The sequence below is a fragment of the Cydia fagiglandana genome, chromosome 4 (assembly GCF_963556715.1).
Source record: "Cydia fagiglandana chromosome 4, ilCydFagi1.1, whole genome shotgun sequence".
Taxonomy (NCBI): domain Eukaryota; kingdom Metazoa; phylum Arthropoda; class Insecta; order Lepidoptera; family Tortricidae; genus Cydia; species Cydia fagiglandana.
The window spans coordinates 3,714,020-3,730,944 of NC_085935.1; the positions used below are offsets into that span (position 1 = coordinate 3,714,020).

At 39.0% G+C, this 16,925-nt stretch overlaps 2 protein-coding genes across 2 annotated transcripts; one reads left to right on the forward strand and one right to left on the reverse strand.

Moving 5' to 3' along the window:
- Positions 1–562: 562 nt before the first annotated feature.
- On the reverse strand, positions 563–2,572 carry LOC134664116 (protein cbp-1-like). The gene is made up of 3 exons (XM_063520706.1): positions 2,502–2,572; positions 1,696–1,827; positions 563–936 (listed from the first exon to the last, which is right to left on the reverse strand). The coding sequence occupies exons 1-3, from the start codon at positions 2,514–2,516 to the stop codon at positions 733–735; spliced, it is 351 nt and encodes a 116-aa protein (XP_063376776.1). The 5' UTR covers positions 2,517–2,572; the 3' UTR covers positions 563–732.
- Positions 2,573–3,984: 1,412 nt separating this feature from the next.
- LOC134663482 (protein asteroid-like) lies at positions 3,985–6,257 on the forward strand. Its single transcript, XM_063519853.1, has one exon. The coding sequence runs from the start codon at positions 4,056–4,058 to the stop codon at positions 6,252–6,254; it is 2,199 nt and encodes a 732-aa protein (XP_063375923.1). The 5' UTR covers positions 3,985–4,055; the 3' UTR covers positions 6,255–6,257.
- Positions 6,258–16,925: the final 10,668 nt, after the last annotated feature.

Here is a 16,925-nt window from a genome sequence, read left to right on the forward strand (position 1 = left end):
TATACGGGCTATATGTGGTGTCCATGAAACAGAACCCTGTCGACCTCTTTTCAATAAATTAAAAGTGATGACGCTACCCTCATTATACATTTATGAGATAAGTTTATATGTATGTCAAACACAATATAGGTTTATTTAGAAATAAGGCAACTACCACAATATGTCCGTCTCGAAACGGCACTGATCTATGCTACCCGTTCCACCCAAAGACAGCATTCTTTGCAAACAATGTGTTATGTAGGTATGTCTATAAAAATATTTAATAATCTACCCGTAGAAATAAGAAACTCTGACATGCCTGAATTTAAAAACTAATTATATAAATTTTGCTTGGATAAGTGTTATTATAGAATCGACGAATATTTGACATGCGTAAATAATGAATATATATGGTAAGTAATGGAAATAATGATGATGGATAATGATTATAATATATTGTATATCGAGGACATAAATTAATTAGTATGTGAGTTATTATTGTTCTATAACTTTTTATATGTATATACTTAGTTATAGTACCTAGTTAATAAGGAAAGTTTGCATGCTTCTTTATGTAAAAAAAAATTTGGCTGTTTCATACATTTTGGCTGGTCCATTTTCTATGGGAGGGTAATTTTTTTCTCGCAATTTCGGGGTTGGTCCCATAGTAAAAGTTGCTCAGTATAATCCCAAAACCTCCCTGGGGACGGGAATGCAGTTATTTTTTAGCCACCGTGTATAAAACGTCAAAACTTACAGGAGATCCACACATTGATGCCTCTTAACACGTGAAAAAGTTTTATTCAACGCAAATTTCTGCTTTATGCGAAAGCAGAATGGCACCTGGCACTTCCCATCTGTGCACCTTTGGGCGTGGTAGCCGAAGAACTTGAAGAGAAACTTGCAGTGCACGCAATTCGATCTTTCCTGGCATATAGCATAGTGGTTGTTGATGGCCTGTAACAATATATATTAAGGTACATTGTAGGCAATATTATAATATAAGTTATTTAGAGTTAATATAAGTCGACATCCAGGCCACGCAACCAGCCGATAGCGTTAGGTGTTAGAATGGTAGGTATAGAGGTCCTCCGGGTTGCCTAGATAAATTCTTTTTGTGCTGGGTTTGGTCTTTTAGGGCCGCAGTCACACAACGAACTCTCGTTGCATCCCCTTAAATATTAAGTGGAAGCATAGTTGACATCTAGCGTCAATTAGCGGATTTATCAGTACCGCTACTTGACAATATATGTCGCGACGTACGAAAATGATAATGCTCAACAATTTTCAGCTAATATTATAACTGGATTAACCGGAACTCTATTTACAACTCCTTTTGCTTATATTACATAGTTATAGATTATTGAGCAATACACTTTTCGTCAGTCGCGACACTCGTGACATCTAGTGTCAAGTAAAAACAAATGCAAAAGTAATAATGGCATTCTACGGAATAAACCGGGGTCCTGACACACACTAATTAACGTATGCCACGTACGAGCGAGATGCATAGTAAGTAAGTTACGCACACACTAGCAAATATGTCAGCGTCAAACTCGTGGTAAGGGCTGCAGAACGGGAATTGTTTGTTAGTAGAAAAATTGGAAAATCTAGGCTCAAAGATGTATCGAATTCCATACAAAATTTAAATTTTGTGCCTTTTTCTACTGACAAAGTTGGCGCCTATCCTTGGTTAAATGAAAAATTGTAACAAACCTTTATTTTCAAACAAATTGGCTGGCTGCAGTCCGCATCCCCACACGAGATAGCGTGTTGGAACTTCGCCACTTGCTCGAGCTTTGCAAGCACATTCTCATCAACATTGGCTGGGCGTTCGTCTGCGTTTTCCTGTAACAAAGGCTTTATTTTTAGACAGGGTCGAGTGGAGGAAGTGAGGGGAGGCCTTTGCCCAGCATTGGGACACTAATCCAGGCTAATAAAAAAAAAAAGAATAGGGTAAAAAGAGTATGGTAAGGTACAGTCAAGTTGATAAATATCAACACGGGCAGAATTCCAAAATAAGTCAATTGCATCTGTTCATAGTCAGACATCATTTATGAAAATTATTTGGGGGTATTTAGGGTATGTCATACTTTTTTTACAGTTAAAATTTATTTAAAATAAAGGTTTCCCTGTGCTCACGCGACATGTTAAACTTTCCCTCTTCGAATCAATTGTGAAATCTGTGTTGCTTTTTGGCTGCGAAACATGGAGAGTGACTAAGGGCCTAACAAATAAACTTCAAGTCTTCATCAACAAGTCCCTCAGGTCGATCCTTCGCGTTTTGGAAACCATCGGACGGAAGCCGTGGCCTCGGGCGCCTTGGCAGCGGTCCAGCACAAATGAACTATGAGCGGTCGGGTTGAACTGGATTGAGGCAAGAGTGGTCGCTGAAGATAGGAAGGCGTCGCGCGAGCTTGAGAAGTCCCGTTGCACCTCTGAGGTGCTATAGGACAACAACAACAACAAAGGTTTCCCTGCATTAAATATAGCTAAATAGATAAATTTGACTATATGCTTACTTGAGCAGCATCCATGGTTTATAGATTTGAACTCTGTTACTCGGCAGAGGATTCTGCAAACTTCTGGTCCTGGTGAACACAAGATATACTTGGCTTTCCATCAGGGAAGGGTCGTTATGTATATGGAGCACAAGGGCCCTTTAGGCATGGAACACCACATATACTTATTGAACAGCAATAAAAAAATAAATTTTATGGAGAAGCATTCCATGGGCTGTCCTGTACAAATACTATTTATTTTGTGTATCCAAATTAATTATTCGGTGTTTTAAGATGATGATCATTTTTCAATGCAAGTTTTTGAACTTTTGTCACAGAAAAAGGAACTTCTATAGTTGCAAATCTTAAGAAAATGCTAAAATCATATTTGTATGGGACAGCAGTAGATAAATACTTGGGATACTCTTCTATCGAAACTTTCAGAAGATTAATATAAATAAACACAAAAGAAACTTAACTTAAGCAGTTTGCATTCAAAAGTAGCTGTCTAATTGTTTTACACTCAGAGACAAATATACCTCTTTTTGTTACCTAAGCTGTTAAATAATGATTTTAATGTGCAGTCTGAACTGAACGGCTATTTTAAGTTTATCTAAGAAATACCATTTCCAAGGTTTGTCAAATGCACTGTTATTCTTCCTGTTTCTCTTGGTGCATTGTCATAACAAATCAGTATTACGCGGTCAACATACCAAAGAATAAGTAGAGTTATTCAATATGATAATAAAAATATTGTAAAAAATATTTTGTAAAGTTTTCTTACTCACCGGCGTGTTCTTACCTTATCGATTTAAAACACGAAGGAAGAGACTTTTGTACCACACGAATATTAAAATCAATGTTATTAAGTTTGCAATGTACACCAACTTTATTGTTTTGAAAAGAAAATCAGTAATTAAAACAGGAAATATCGTTATTTTCTTCATTCACTTTGTTGGCGCGCGTTTTGCGTTTCGAGTTGGTCGTTGACGTTTTGTTGGCGCCGTTGGCGATTTGACAGTCAATGTTGCCACCTATGAAATACAATAATTAATTTGCACACGGGACATACACGGGACATGTTGTTCACCAAGTTTTCCGCTCCTCGACCTTGGTTGGTGTCTTTAAATCCCGTGAGTATAGTTGGTTCGGTCCGCGCACCAGTCCAGTTTGTAAATGAGACATTGCTATATGTGCGTAACACTGTCTCGCTCCCACAGCGTAGTGTCACCGAAAAAAAACCTGACGGACGTACGGCAGACGCGGCAGACCCAGTGGAAGTGAGTATTATATTCTTTTATGGAGTGTAGAGGTAAGTGCCTCTACCTTCCATATATTCTTTGCAGCGGACCCGTCCATTTTCAAACACAATTTTATTGGTGAAAGTGAAACGTCACTAAACAGGCAGTATGGCCTATGGTCTCAGCCTGACCAGAAGGACGAATAAAAAAAAAACTGATGTCAATGTCATAATAAGAAAATAACCTATTTCAATCACGTTTGTTTACATCTTCTAGAGAGTTTATCTGTTAAAACACATAAATTTAAGTATGTTGTTAATCTGTAAGTGTTAATATGGGTGTTAGAGGCTTAACCACGTATATAAATTATAATCAAAATGCGTTTCTCCGTGACCACCTTCTCCACGATACAAATCTCGTGATAGACGGACATAGTTTGTGCGCCCAGTTATACCGGCTACTGAACAGCTTCTCGGCCTTCGGCGGGGACTACGACAAGTTCGCAGCGTACGTTAAAACCTTCTTTAAGAACCTGCGAAAATGTAACATTACGCCTTATGTCATTTTCGATGGCGCGTATGAGAGACGTAAGTTGAAAACCGCATACAGCCGTCTCAAAGCCAGGATTAGAGGAGGGTCTCAACTGGATCCAATAACACAGAGCAGTCTTCAGATCTTCCCTATACTATTAAGAGATACATTCCGAGATGTTCTTGTTGAAATGGATATAGCATACACAGTCTGCGAATTTGAAGCCGATGATGAGATAGCTGCTATGGCCAGACATTTAGACTGCCCAGTGTTGAGCTACGACTCTGATTTCTTCATTTACAATGTCCTGTACATACCGTTTAATACTGTAGAGCTGAAACCAACACCGATCGGGACAAAAGAGAATGGAGAAAAAATAAATGCCTTAGAATGCAAAATGTATAAAGTGGAATATATGCTGAAGCATTTTGGTGGGTTGGAAGATGAGCTCCTTCCTCTATTGGCAACCTTACTGGGTAATGACTATGTTCAAAAAAGAGTTTTTAACAAATTCTTTTCCCAATTGAAATTGCCGAAGAGTAAAAAGAAAAAGAATGAACAGCAAAGATGCATTCACGGCCTATTCAAGTGGCTGCAAAATGAGACGCTGGAATCTGCTATTGCTAAAATACTCGGTAGGATGAAGAAGAATCAGAAAGACCGAGTTTTTGCCACAATCAAAAGAAGTATTGAAGGATATAATAAGAAAACTTGCATTTCATTAAAATATTTTAACATCGGGTACAGTGATGACACTGAGTCTATCGCTGAGCTGAATATGCCTGAATGTGATGAGAATGAGACAGAACAACAAGTAGAAGAGGAAAATGAGTCATCAGATGATGATGATGATAATAAATCTTCATCATCATCAGAAGAGAGTATCGAAGATGAACAACTAGTTCTTGGTCTACCAGAATGGTTTGCAGACAGAATAAGAACGAATCTTGTACCGCAGCCGTATCTCAACTTGTTTGTTCACCATCTCCACCTATCCGCTCCTCAAGCAGAAGATTACACTGATGAAGACTCGTTCATATGTGCCTTACTGATTATGAGATATGCTTTCGACTTGTTAACAGACTTTTCCGAAGACTATTGCATATATGTTAGTAGAGATGGCCTTAACTACAAGAGAATATTTGTGGATAAAGAATATTCTATAAGCCGACTCTTTGATGTACCATTTTATGAATTGACAGAAGAGCAATTAAAAAAATGTTTTGTACATTTTATTGAACAAAAAATGCCTAAGTTAGACTTAGCTGTGTTGGACAATTTGCCATCTAATTTCCGGATATATTTGATAGCTATATTGTGGTGGGTTCTTCAAACTAAGCCTCCATTAGCTCATGTCCTAAGTTTATTAACATGTTATGTAACATTGGAGGTAATTGATGAGAAAACAGGCACTTTCCGGGGACATAATCACTTTAACAACAAGTACTCAAAGAAAATAGAAGAACTGAAGAGGTTACCAGTTACAAATAATGACGATGAGATTTTCTTAAATAAAAATAAGGTCCAATATGAAGACTGTTTATTGTCTGCCAGTGTTTTGCTCAAGCATTTTGAAATAGATGCAAGCATAAAAAAGAAACCTAAGAGTTATGACACAAAGAAAATGCATTCTTTTGCAAGGTTTCAGTGTTGCCTGCTGCAGTTAAATTCTTTAAATAATCTATGCCATTATCCCTATGAGGCCACTAAATATTCGAAAAGTTACAATGGCACTTTTATCTACAATATTGCTTTGGCATTGGAACATCAAATGGAGCCTTATGCATATTTACAACAATATATAAAAGGTGCTGGTGTACTGAGGTTTTTGAAAAATTTGTATGAAATATATGAAAAGTGTGCAGAAGCCATGGATTTGGAAACAACAAAATGGACGGGGAAGAAACGGGAACGTCGGAGACGGAAACATGTAGCCAAGGATTCAGATGATGATTTTAATCATTTTGGTGCAAAGGGTTTTGAATCGGAAGTTTTTATATAAAAATATAAATGTTTTGTATTACTTTCGTTTATGTTTAAACCCCTTGGTCCTTATAATGTCTGGTTTACATGCGAGGCAAGCCTCAGGCACGCAGTTATGAGTTAGAGGGAGCAATCGATATTGCTATCTCATTCCACCACATAGCAGCGTCCCCTGAGGCTTGTCGAGGCTTGCCACGCATGTAAATTCGGCAATAGGATATTAGTACACTTTGCAATAAACAGAAGCACAGAATAAGTAATAGTATTATCATAACAGAAGGTCCAACACGAACACCTATTCGGAAATTGCAGGAAAGTTTAGCATTGTTTCTATATTATTTCTCCAAAACTTCAACTCTGTATACGGTGTCTTTGTAAACTAATCGGTTTTGTAACTGTAGGTAACATTTTCTATAAAGAAGCAGTCTGCATATTAATCTACACCATATGCAATATGTTATAGAATTCACATTTGAATGGTTAGTTATAATATATTTTGGTACGGCCATTATGTAAGGCATATGTTTTATTCATATTGAGGGAGCGGCCCGCACGCTCCTTACGAATTTTATTGGGATATTTAATATTATAAATAACCTGATTTATTCCTTATCACTTGCGAAAGGTGTATTAAGTGAAAACGGCGTTTTTGTTGGATTAAAACGGTTACTTTTGCTTATATATGTTTCTTCACCCAGAATAAATAGGGTAGGGGTAGGTAGGGTAGGGTATATAATGTCCTATAATATTTTATATTCCAGACGACCGGTCTGGCCTAGTGGGTAGTGACCCTGCCTGCGAAGCCGATGGTCCTGGGTTCGAATCCCAGTGAGGGCATTTATTTGTATGATGATACAGATATTTGTTCCTGAGTCATGGGTGTTTTCTATGTATTTCAGTATTTGTATATTATATATATCGTTGTCTGAGTACCCACAACACAAGCCTTCTTGAGCTTACTGTGGGACTTAGTCAATCTGTGTAAGAATGTCCTATAATATTTATTTAATATTTATTTATTTATTTATGCACTACTCGTACCTATAACAAGGCCTATATTTACTTGATCGGGTAAAGCGTATTTTGGTAGGGTGCATTGGAGTAAATGCGAAGGCGGGGTAATTTCGAAACTGGCAAATATCTACTAAACTAGAAACACTTTCTACTGTAGCAACAGTACGCAAGATGCCATGAAAGCGCTGCAGCGGCGTAAGTGTTGCTAAAGTATGAACTGTTTCTAGTTTAGTAGATATTTGCCAGTTTCGGAATTACCCCGCCTTCGCATTTACCCCTATGCACCCTAATACACGAAACGCATATTCGTGAATATCTAACCCGAATTATATGTTTTCTTTGCTCTGTCGAGGGCGAAGTAAGTCGCATTTTGAATATGCATGAGTATGAGGTCCTTGTAATTACTGTATTTCTACTTGAATACTACATTTACTTATTGAACATAACGTGAGCTGAATTAACAGAATGAATATAGATAAGACGCCGTAGCGCCTGTATGAATTTAATTGTAATGCTTCTTAGAGTGACATTCCATTTCCAACTGCAGCTGCAATACTGTTCATTTTACTATGGAAACGCGTCGCTGTCATTGTCAATTTCCATAGTAAAATGAACAGTATTGCAGCTGCAGTTGGAAATGGAATGTCACTTTTATTGGAAACGCGAATGTTACCTTAAGAAAATTATTGCTATTAATTTTATCCAGGCGTTCACGTTTCATGGAAGTGGATATCATTGAAGTTAATCAAATCGAGATTTACTCGGAACAGCGGAAAATATATCTCGGCCTCCTAATAATTCTAAAAGGTTGTAAACAAAATATTATATTCGGTGCCGCGGGTCCGCCCTGGGGAAATCTGGGTCCATTTACTTTCGAACCCAAATCAAGTACACGTGTCAGTGATATAAATAGATGTTAATGGCTAACGGGTTTAAGTTTAAGGTCAATTGCTTTGCCGTTTAGTTTAATATCTCACGGGTGAATTATTTTTGAGGGCTAGCAAACATATACAGGGTGGAAAGGCACGACGATCCTTTCCGCAAAAGGGGGATTGTTTAGCCTAAGCTCTATATTTTCTCCATAGAAACTATGTTAATATGGGCAACCGTTTCTAAATTATGGCCTTTTAAACATTCATGCAAAAAACTACTTTGTTCCAACCCTAACAGGTGACAGGGTCAATGAACTTACTTGTAAACAATCAATATACGACAGGAAATCATGATAATTTGTTCTAACCATTCTTAGGTCTGCTTACAACACGGTAACTCGGTAAGAATCGTTGCAGGATTTTAGTTTTCTTAGTGGTTCCACTTGTTCAATACTTGAATGAAGTAGTTGTGTTATTCTTTAATATTAATAATACTAACCACAACATTGTTCACAACGACAGTTCAAATTGTGACATTGACAACCACTCAAAAGTACGCAATCGTCTTATAAATATCTCTGGTTTCCTTGACTGATAAAAAGGTTTTAGTTTCTTAACACGTTTCACAAAAATATTTTCGAATAATTGGAAACTATCTAAAATAATAAAAAAATACAAGTAGATTGTGTTTGATGTACCAAATGAACTTGCAAAAATGAAATACTAAGAATCAATCAAGAATAAATACTTCTTAAATACCTAACTAACAAACCTTCTTGCGTGGTAGGAAATAGACAAGACGTCTGATGTTTGAAATTAAGTCTAGCAACCGAATAACACGTACTTCCTAAAATAAATTTTCTGGAAAATAAAATATTTCAATATTTTCAATCTACTAATCTTGTAATACAGTAAAAGTACAATTTTATTCATCGACATCGTTCTGCCGTTATTATTTTCTCTATGGAGACCGCGCGGGCCGCAGGCCGAGCCAAGAAGGAGCGCCGTTCCACGGGCCGGCTGACATGAGAAGATGTCAATGAAAATATCAACAAACATGTTTATGTGAAATTCTTTAAATCTTTTTAAAATGTTGGACACAGATGCTTTTTTCGTAACTGATGAGTGCCCGGTTTGGAGTAACCAGAGCCGGACGCCGATATATGCTATATAACTATAAGTAATAATTCGAGTGTTGTTCTTCCTGACGCCGCAGTTCAAAGTGTACTTGGAATCTAGTCTCTGTGCTCGCGTGTGCTCTTATAGTTATTTTATATATTTTTTACTTTATTTTATCTGTATTAATTAAGTAGTTTTAGAGTAATTATTGAATGTCCCTGTCCGCATCCAATGTTGTCGTCCCTACTACGTCTCTGGATATAGATGTACGGTGCCCACAATGTCCCGAACCCCGTTATTTCAAAGGCTCAAAAGGATTGAATATCCACATCACCAAAAAACATAAACATAAACCCCAGGTCTCATGTTCGGCTCCCGTAATATCGGTTCCCCCATCAACACCAGTTTTACAGCCACGATCCCCACCTTCCGACCCACCTTTTTGGCAAACTCTTAGTAACCTCAAAAATACCCTCCCTATTGTTAAACGCATACCCAGAGGCGCTCGCGTCGCAGTTTCGAAACGCCTCGCTGAAACGATAAAAAATACAGTGAGCGAAAATTCAAAACACGCCTGGGAAGAACTTTTGACGTTTTCATTCAAAGTTCTTCACGTTAATGCCAATAATCAGGCAGACGGCAGGAGACATATGTCCCTTACCACAAAAATTAAAGCAAACTGCCTTCATGATTCTCCTATGCATCACATTAACAACATACATCAACAATATACTAACAGTCAAAACATGTCTAAAATAATAGAGAGCAAGGTAGCCGATGGTGACATTAGGGGAGCCGCTCGCATCATATTCTCCAACGACGTAATAGCACCTAACAGTACAGACACGCTTTCAGCACTATCTAATAAGCATCCATCTCCAGCAGCCAGCTCCGTCCTGCCCGACGCTCCCCAATTAAGTGACATTCCGCTTAAGGCTACAGCAGAAGACGTCCTAGGAGCCGTCATGTCGTTCCCGAATGGATCGGCTGGCGGCCTAGATGGTCTCACACCGCAACACCTAAAGGATGTTTTAAGTAGTGAATGCAATGGAACGCGTGACGAGCTCCTTGTACAGTTAACGTCACTCGTTAACCTTATGCTTACAGGAAAAGTACCCGAGGACGTTATCGATATCCTGTACGGCGCAAACCTATGCGCCCTTCAAAAAAAAGACGGCGGTATCCGACCAATCGCTGTTGGATGCACTTTTCGTCGCCTCACTGCGAAAATAGCCTGCCGTGCCATTCTCGAAAAATTAGGCCGAGAATTTAGCCCTTTTCAACTCGGTTTTGGATCCAAAAGCGGTTGTGAAGCCGCCGTCCACGCCGTGCGTACTTACGTGGAGCGTCGGGCCGGCGAGGTGCTGCTGAAGGTGGATGTAACTAATGCTTTCAACTCCGTGGACCGAGGCGCCCTCCTGACCCAAATCAAAGAAAAAATCCCGGAAACCTACAATTTCCTATGGCAATGTTACAGCTCACCTACGAAACTTTTATATAAATCAAACCTTTTGGCCTCCTCCGTTGGTTGTCAGCAGGGTGATCCTTTAGGCCCAGCCATTTTCAGTCTCGCCATCCATTCTATCATAAAAAATCTAAATTCTAAATTAAATATCTGGTACCTGGACGACGGAACCCTTGGAGGTGAAGCCGATACTGTTTTAGACGATCTAAAAAAACTAACATCAGAGTTAAAATCTATCGGCCTTACTCTGAACTTTTCGAAATGCGAACTCTTTATTTTGAACCCTTCCTCCGATTGCAAAATTATAGAGGACAGCTTTGCTATGATAGCCCCCGGTATCAAAATTATCAGTGACAATCAGCTTCACCTTCTTGGCTGCCCTATTTTAGATCAATCTTTCGACGAATATGTCAATGCCAAAATCCAAAATTTCAATTCTGTTTCGGAACGCCTACTAAAAATTAATATGCATACCGCCTTTTCCATCATTCGATATTGCCTTTTCGTACCCAAATTTACATATGTTCTCCGCTGTAGTCACCTTTGGAAGCATCCCACCCTACTTTTAAAACTTGACTCCTTAATTCAGGATACTCTCTCATCTGTTCTCAACATACGTTTTGAAGAAAGGTCCTGGACCCAGGCCTCTCTGCCTATTCGGCACGGTGGCCTGGGTATCCGCAAAATTTCCAGTGTGTCGCTGCCTGCCTTCTTGTCCTCGGTGCATAGTGCTCAAAACCTAATTGGAGGCATTTTATCTCGCTCTCTCGGGGCCATAGAGGCAGCACATTGCACCGAGGCCAAGAATCTTTGGTCACTAACCTGCAGCAACACGGACCCGCCTGCCAATCCTTGCTCGCAGAGGCAATGGGACGAGCCGCTCTGCCGTCTAGTACGGAATAATCTCGTTGATACGTCAACTAGTACGGCGGAGCGAGCTCGTCTCCTTGCCACTGCGGAGTGGGAGTCGGGTCTGTGGCTACAAGCCCTACCCTCTCCATCCATAGGGACCCTATTGGACAACACCACCTTCAGACTGGCGACTTGTTTGCGCATAGGGACTGTAACAAACGTCCCCCATCACTGCCGTTGTGGTGCCATGGTGGACAAATTTGGACATCATGGACTTTCCTGCGGCAGAAGCGCCGGACGCATACCCAGACACGCCAGCATCAACGACGTCATCCGAAGGGCCTTTGTCAGCGTCAAAGTCCCGGCCATACTCGAGCCCGTCGGTTTGGCTAGGGACGATGGCAAGAGGCCCGACGGTATGACGTTGGTGCCTTGGAAGATGGGACGGCCTCTAGTCTGGGATGCCACATGTGTTGACACCCTCGCGCCGTCCCACCTTCCGGGCACCAGCAGAGATGCTGGTCATGCCGCGACCATGGCAGAAGACCTCAAACGCCGCAAATATCCCCTTGGCAGTAGTTATATTTTTGAGGCGTTTGGGGTCGAAACGCTGGGGCCTTGGGGGCCAAGCGCGCGCCGTATATACAGGGCCTTAGCGGAGCGCCTTATAGATGCCGCAGGAGACCAGAGGGCTGGCCAGTATTTTGCTCAACGCATAAGTATTGCCATACAACGTGGCAATGCGGCCAGCCTTCTGGGCACACTGCCCATCGGCAGTGACTTGGGGGACGTTTTTTATTTATAGGCTTTTTATTTTAAGTTTATTTAGTTTAGAGATAGTTTGTATTATTATTTGTAAGCTAATTTAATGTTTTATATTTACTTAATTATTTGTGAATTAAAAGTCGTCATTGAACTTTACTTATCTAATGTCATATTCTTCAAATTAAAATGCCGTTGTTAGATGCTCGTGGTTATTTAAATTTGTGGGGCTGTGTAAAAGATATGGTGTACCAAACGGAATGTGAAACTGCGGACGAGACATTAAAGGCTAATTGCTGCTTTTGACAATCTGCGGAGAAAAAATTACGAAGAGCATACACTACCGCATGGGCAATGTGCGCCGGCTCGGGTGCGGGCTGCGGCGTACATTATAAGACACAGAGGTACATTTGAACACCGTATGTGAAGAGAAAATAGTGTTAAATATTGGCAAAAAGTAATTATCTAAGAAAGTAATAAAATTGTTTGTAATATTTTTGAATTCATTTGATTTATTTGTCATTTATGCGTCATTCATACCTACATCATTGCGATTCTGTCAACGATCGGAAAAAGCGTAAAGTCCCGAGCTTTCCCGACGGAGATCCTTAATCTAGCCGTCATGTGCACATGCTATAGGGTTATCACCACAGTTAAAAAGTAGAAAATTTGGTATTATTATTTTTTACTCAATTAACGATTCTTACCATTACCAATCTGCTCTGTATCACTTAAACGACCTAATACTTCCGGGAAGGATCGTCGTGCCTTTCCACCCTGTATATAGTGTAGTAGACATAGTGTAGGTACAAATTATAATCGTAATGCAAGTAATGTAGGTATAAGTTGCTTATGTAAGAAATATTTTACAATGTTGTTTGCCTGCATCATGTTATTGTACATATCAAAATAAAATAAAATATACCTATCGAAAATATGAGACAACTGATAAAGAAATGACCTTGAAAACATTTTGTGAAACTTACTTTTAGCAATATTTTGGATCTAACCGCTGTAAAACCTCAACTGCCCATCTTAGGCCTAAATCCTGTTTGATGAAGTTGGTTAGAATGGAAATTTGAGTATTTTTTTCTGTGACTCATAGTTCTAGCGTTTATAGTTTGCGAAATATGGACGCTGTGTCCATTTGTCTGTGTTACCTAACCTACCTCAGTCTCCCCTACCGAAATTGTAGGTATCTAGGAATAAACTCGGTTTTTACATCAATTGCTAGTAAATTCTATGTAAATTCAATATGAATATGTATGCAGTAAAGTGGATGATCTTATTCAAATGGAGGTTTGTGGACATTAGTCCGTTATCAGCGCTCAGAGCGGTAGGACATTAGCCGATATTAGGGAGGATAACGTTTATAAAAAAAATGTATTTTTGGTAGGTAGAAATTGTGTAGGCACCCAGAGTCCCAGATGGCTTATTGTTGGTACCTATCGTTCATCCGGCACCGCTAAAATCAACGCTACTTTTGCTCATACCTGTACGTGCCCAAGAACCAATAAGATTAAGATTCAAACCAAAACACCACGTCCTATTATCATGATAAGTCTATTATATATCAGTTTCTTAAAAACAGCCCATATCTCACATCTTCGACTTAATCAACAGTAAATAACGAAGTACCTCTGTTATAAGCTCAATAGCACTTACCTCGGTTACCGTCAATATTGTCTCAGCTGAGCCGGCTCCGGTTATTGCCAATAACGTCTAGGAATTAATAGAAAACTTAATACTTTAGACATTGTCACCGTTTGAGTTTCATAGATACTTGGGTGACCAGGCTTTGTGAAATTGATGGACAAGGATTTGTGGATTGTAGTTAGCTTTTAGGGAGTTTGTGCTCTTAAGAGAAAATAATGCAATTTTATGTAGGTATACGTGCTTCTCCGGGACCTATATAATCATCATCATATATCCGATGAAAGTTTACTTAAGTACCTACTCAATTTTGGTTGCCAGGCTTTAAGGCCAATTTTCTTAAGCTTTAAGGTCATATACTATACAGAATTAATATACATATACATATTGGATAACCAATGAGAAACCACATTAAGTATACTGAAATTTTTATAAAGACGTCATCTGATAAATACTCGAAGAGACGTTCTTATAGCTTTTGAATATACCTATATAGATATTCTAAAAACTTATTAAAATAATGCTGATGTTATCAATAAAGATACAATGGCCTTTCTGTTAGAAATACAACTCGAGAGGCAAAGGTCTGTAATCTTAGCAGTAATTAACATTATACAATAGCATTGTCTAAGTTTACAAAATCAAGGCTGTATCGTACGTAAACATCTACACTGTAATTACTTTGAAGGAAGTTATTTGAATCAGATATGCTATACAACATATAAATTAATACAGGGTGGAACACGACCAGGGACCTCTGTCCTTCCACCCTGTATAATAGCTACTTATTATAGTTACATTTTGGGGTTAGGGTAATGAAACAGGACTTCATGGGGAAGTCATTTGAAAATTACACAGTGATGATAAAATTACTTCATTTGGACTGCCTTTTTTGCAATCGACATGAATCCGCTTTTAGTTGCTGATATATCACTTATATCAGACTAATTAAAACCATAATATTACGCGAAAACGCGGATTAGCAAAGTAATTTAAGTAATATTTTGGTTTTAATTAATATGGATTTCCGCAAAGTAATGCCTGATTCTATTCACTATTTGATATATCAGACATAAAATCGTGTCGAATGCCGGGATTGTCCCATTAGTGTTTGTTAATATGGTCACCCCACACACCGTGCTGCGGCGGCCCGCGCTCGGCTTAGGCCGTGTGGTCACAAGATAATACGGTAAGCCTTATTGGACCCTGTTTAGAACATTATAGACATCCGATATCTACTTACTAGTGGCGGAGCGCCGATATAAATGATGACTCACGCGCTAGACCGGGCCGGGGCCTTCCGTCATAAGAAAAATGACATGTCGGACGCTTTGGCCCGGGCGGTCTAGCGTGAGTCATCCTTTATTGTGCACTGTTCCTGAAGATATGAAGAAAAGGAAAGCCAATAAGTTTTTGCCATAAAATATTTTGTTCAAGCTTTTATCTCTGACTATGGGAACTTTCCTTTGATTTCAACGGGCAACTAGTACGCAAATCGAGACAATCGTAACAAACCCAAACACAATTAGTTTGCGTTGTTTCATCACAGAGTTCCTATGGCCACCTCCTGTGTATGGACACAGCTGTCCTGTGTATGGGATGCCATCATCAGATCAGCTCGAAAGCAAATAAATAAATAATAATTATATCCTCATATCTTAAGTCCCCAGATCTGTCTCTTGAGGAAGGGTGCCCATTAGGCTGGCTACATTCCCACGCTAAATAGCTAAATGCCAATTCTTTGGCCCGGGAATGAGCCAGCCTTATGGTCACCGTAGCCTTGATCAGTCTTTTACTTAACTTTTCGCTATGATTTTCCGCTAAAAACAACGTGCTCTTAATGAGATATCGATGCAATTAATTAACTTTAATTTGTATTTCATCAGGTGGCAACCAACACTAATTACTACCACAAGTGCAAAGCCATAATGAACCGTACTAGCACCAAAACAAGGTTGATTTTTGTTTAGATTAGTGAGTTTTGTTGTCACCTTTTGTTAATGATTAATGAAATTAAGTTCTTATATCATACATTTCAATTAAAAACAATGAATGTCTTATTATTATCACCACAATATCCGTGCCACACGGATATGGCGTCCAGAAAATATGAATATTGAGAGTTGTTATCAGAGACCCCTCAGTGATAAGTGACCCGGAGATGAGAAAAGTCTATCAAAAGTCTGAGTAACACCATTATCAAATATGCTGTATCCTTGTGGCGCCCAATGTGCAATAAAATGTACAGTCAGCTGCAGAGATAGTTGCGACACTATAGTTCGTTTTTTTTAGCATTATTAATAAGGTAAACAATATTGATGTGTCTTTTAATTGAAAAACACATTTTAAAAATAAGTTACGGCAAATATGTAACAATTACGAATCTAATACGATCATTTACATTCTTCTGCTTTCATAAGTACTAGTTATTGATTTTTAAAAAGCGTTTTTCAATTAAAAGACATGTCAAGATCGCTTACCTTCTTGCAAGTTCTTTCTAATGCTAAAAAAACGAACTACACAGTAAAATTTGTCAAGGCGGCTTGAGGCTTTACGAAGCGTCAAATAAATATACAAACATAAACAAATAAGCATTTATTTACATAAAAGATATACATATACCTATACTATTTAACTAAATAAGTAGCTTTAATCTAAAATAGGCGCTTGTTGCATTGTACCAAGGATACTGGCGGCATTTCCTCGATGTATCGCAATGCTGATACGTTGTGCGAGGAAGCCGCCAGCTTTTCGGTCACCAGTTACGTCAACAAATTCAAAAAACAGTACCCTGTTTCCGTCACTCGGTCAAACACGTGGTACGCCAATGAACTGGAAATTATCATATCAACCCGGCCAGACACCGGTTATCTCCATAACAACATCACGGGCATAATCAGATAACTCCTCAACTATAAACTCATTCGTCTCCCGATAGTCGGTCGAATCGGTC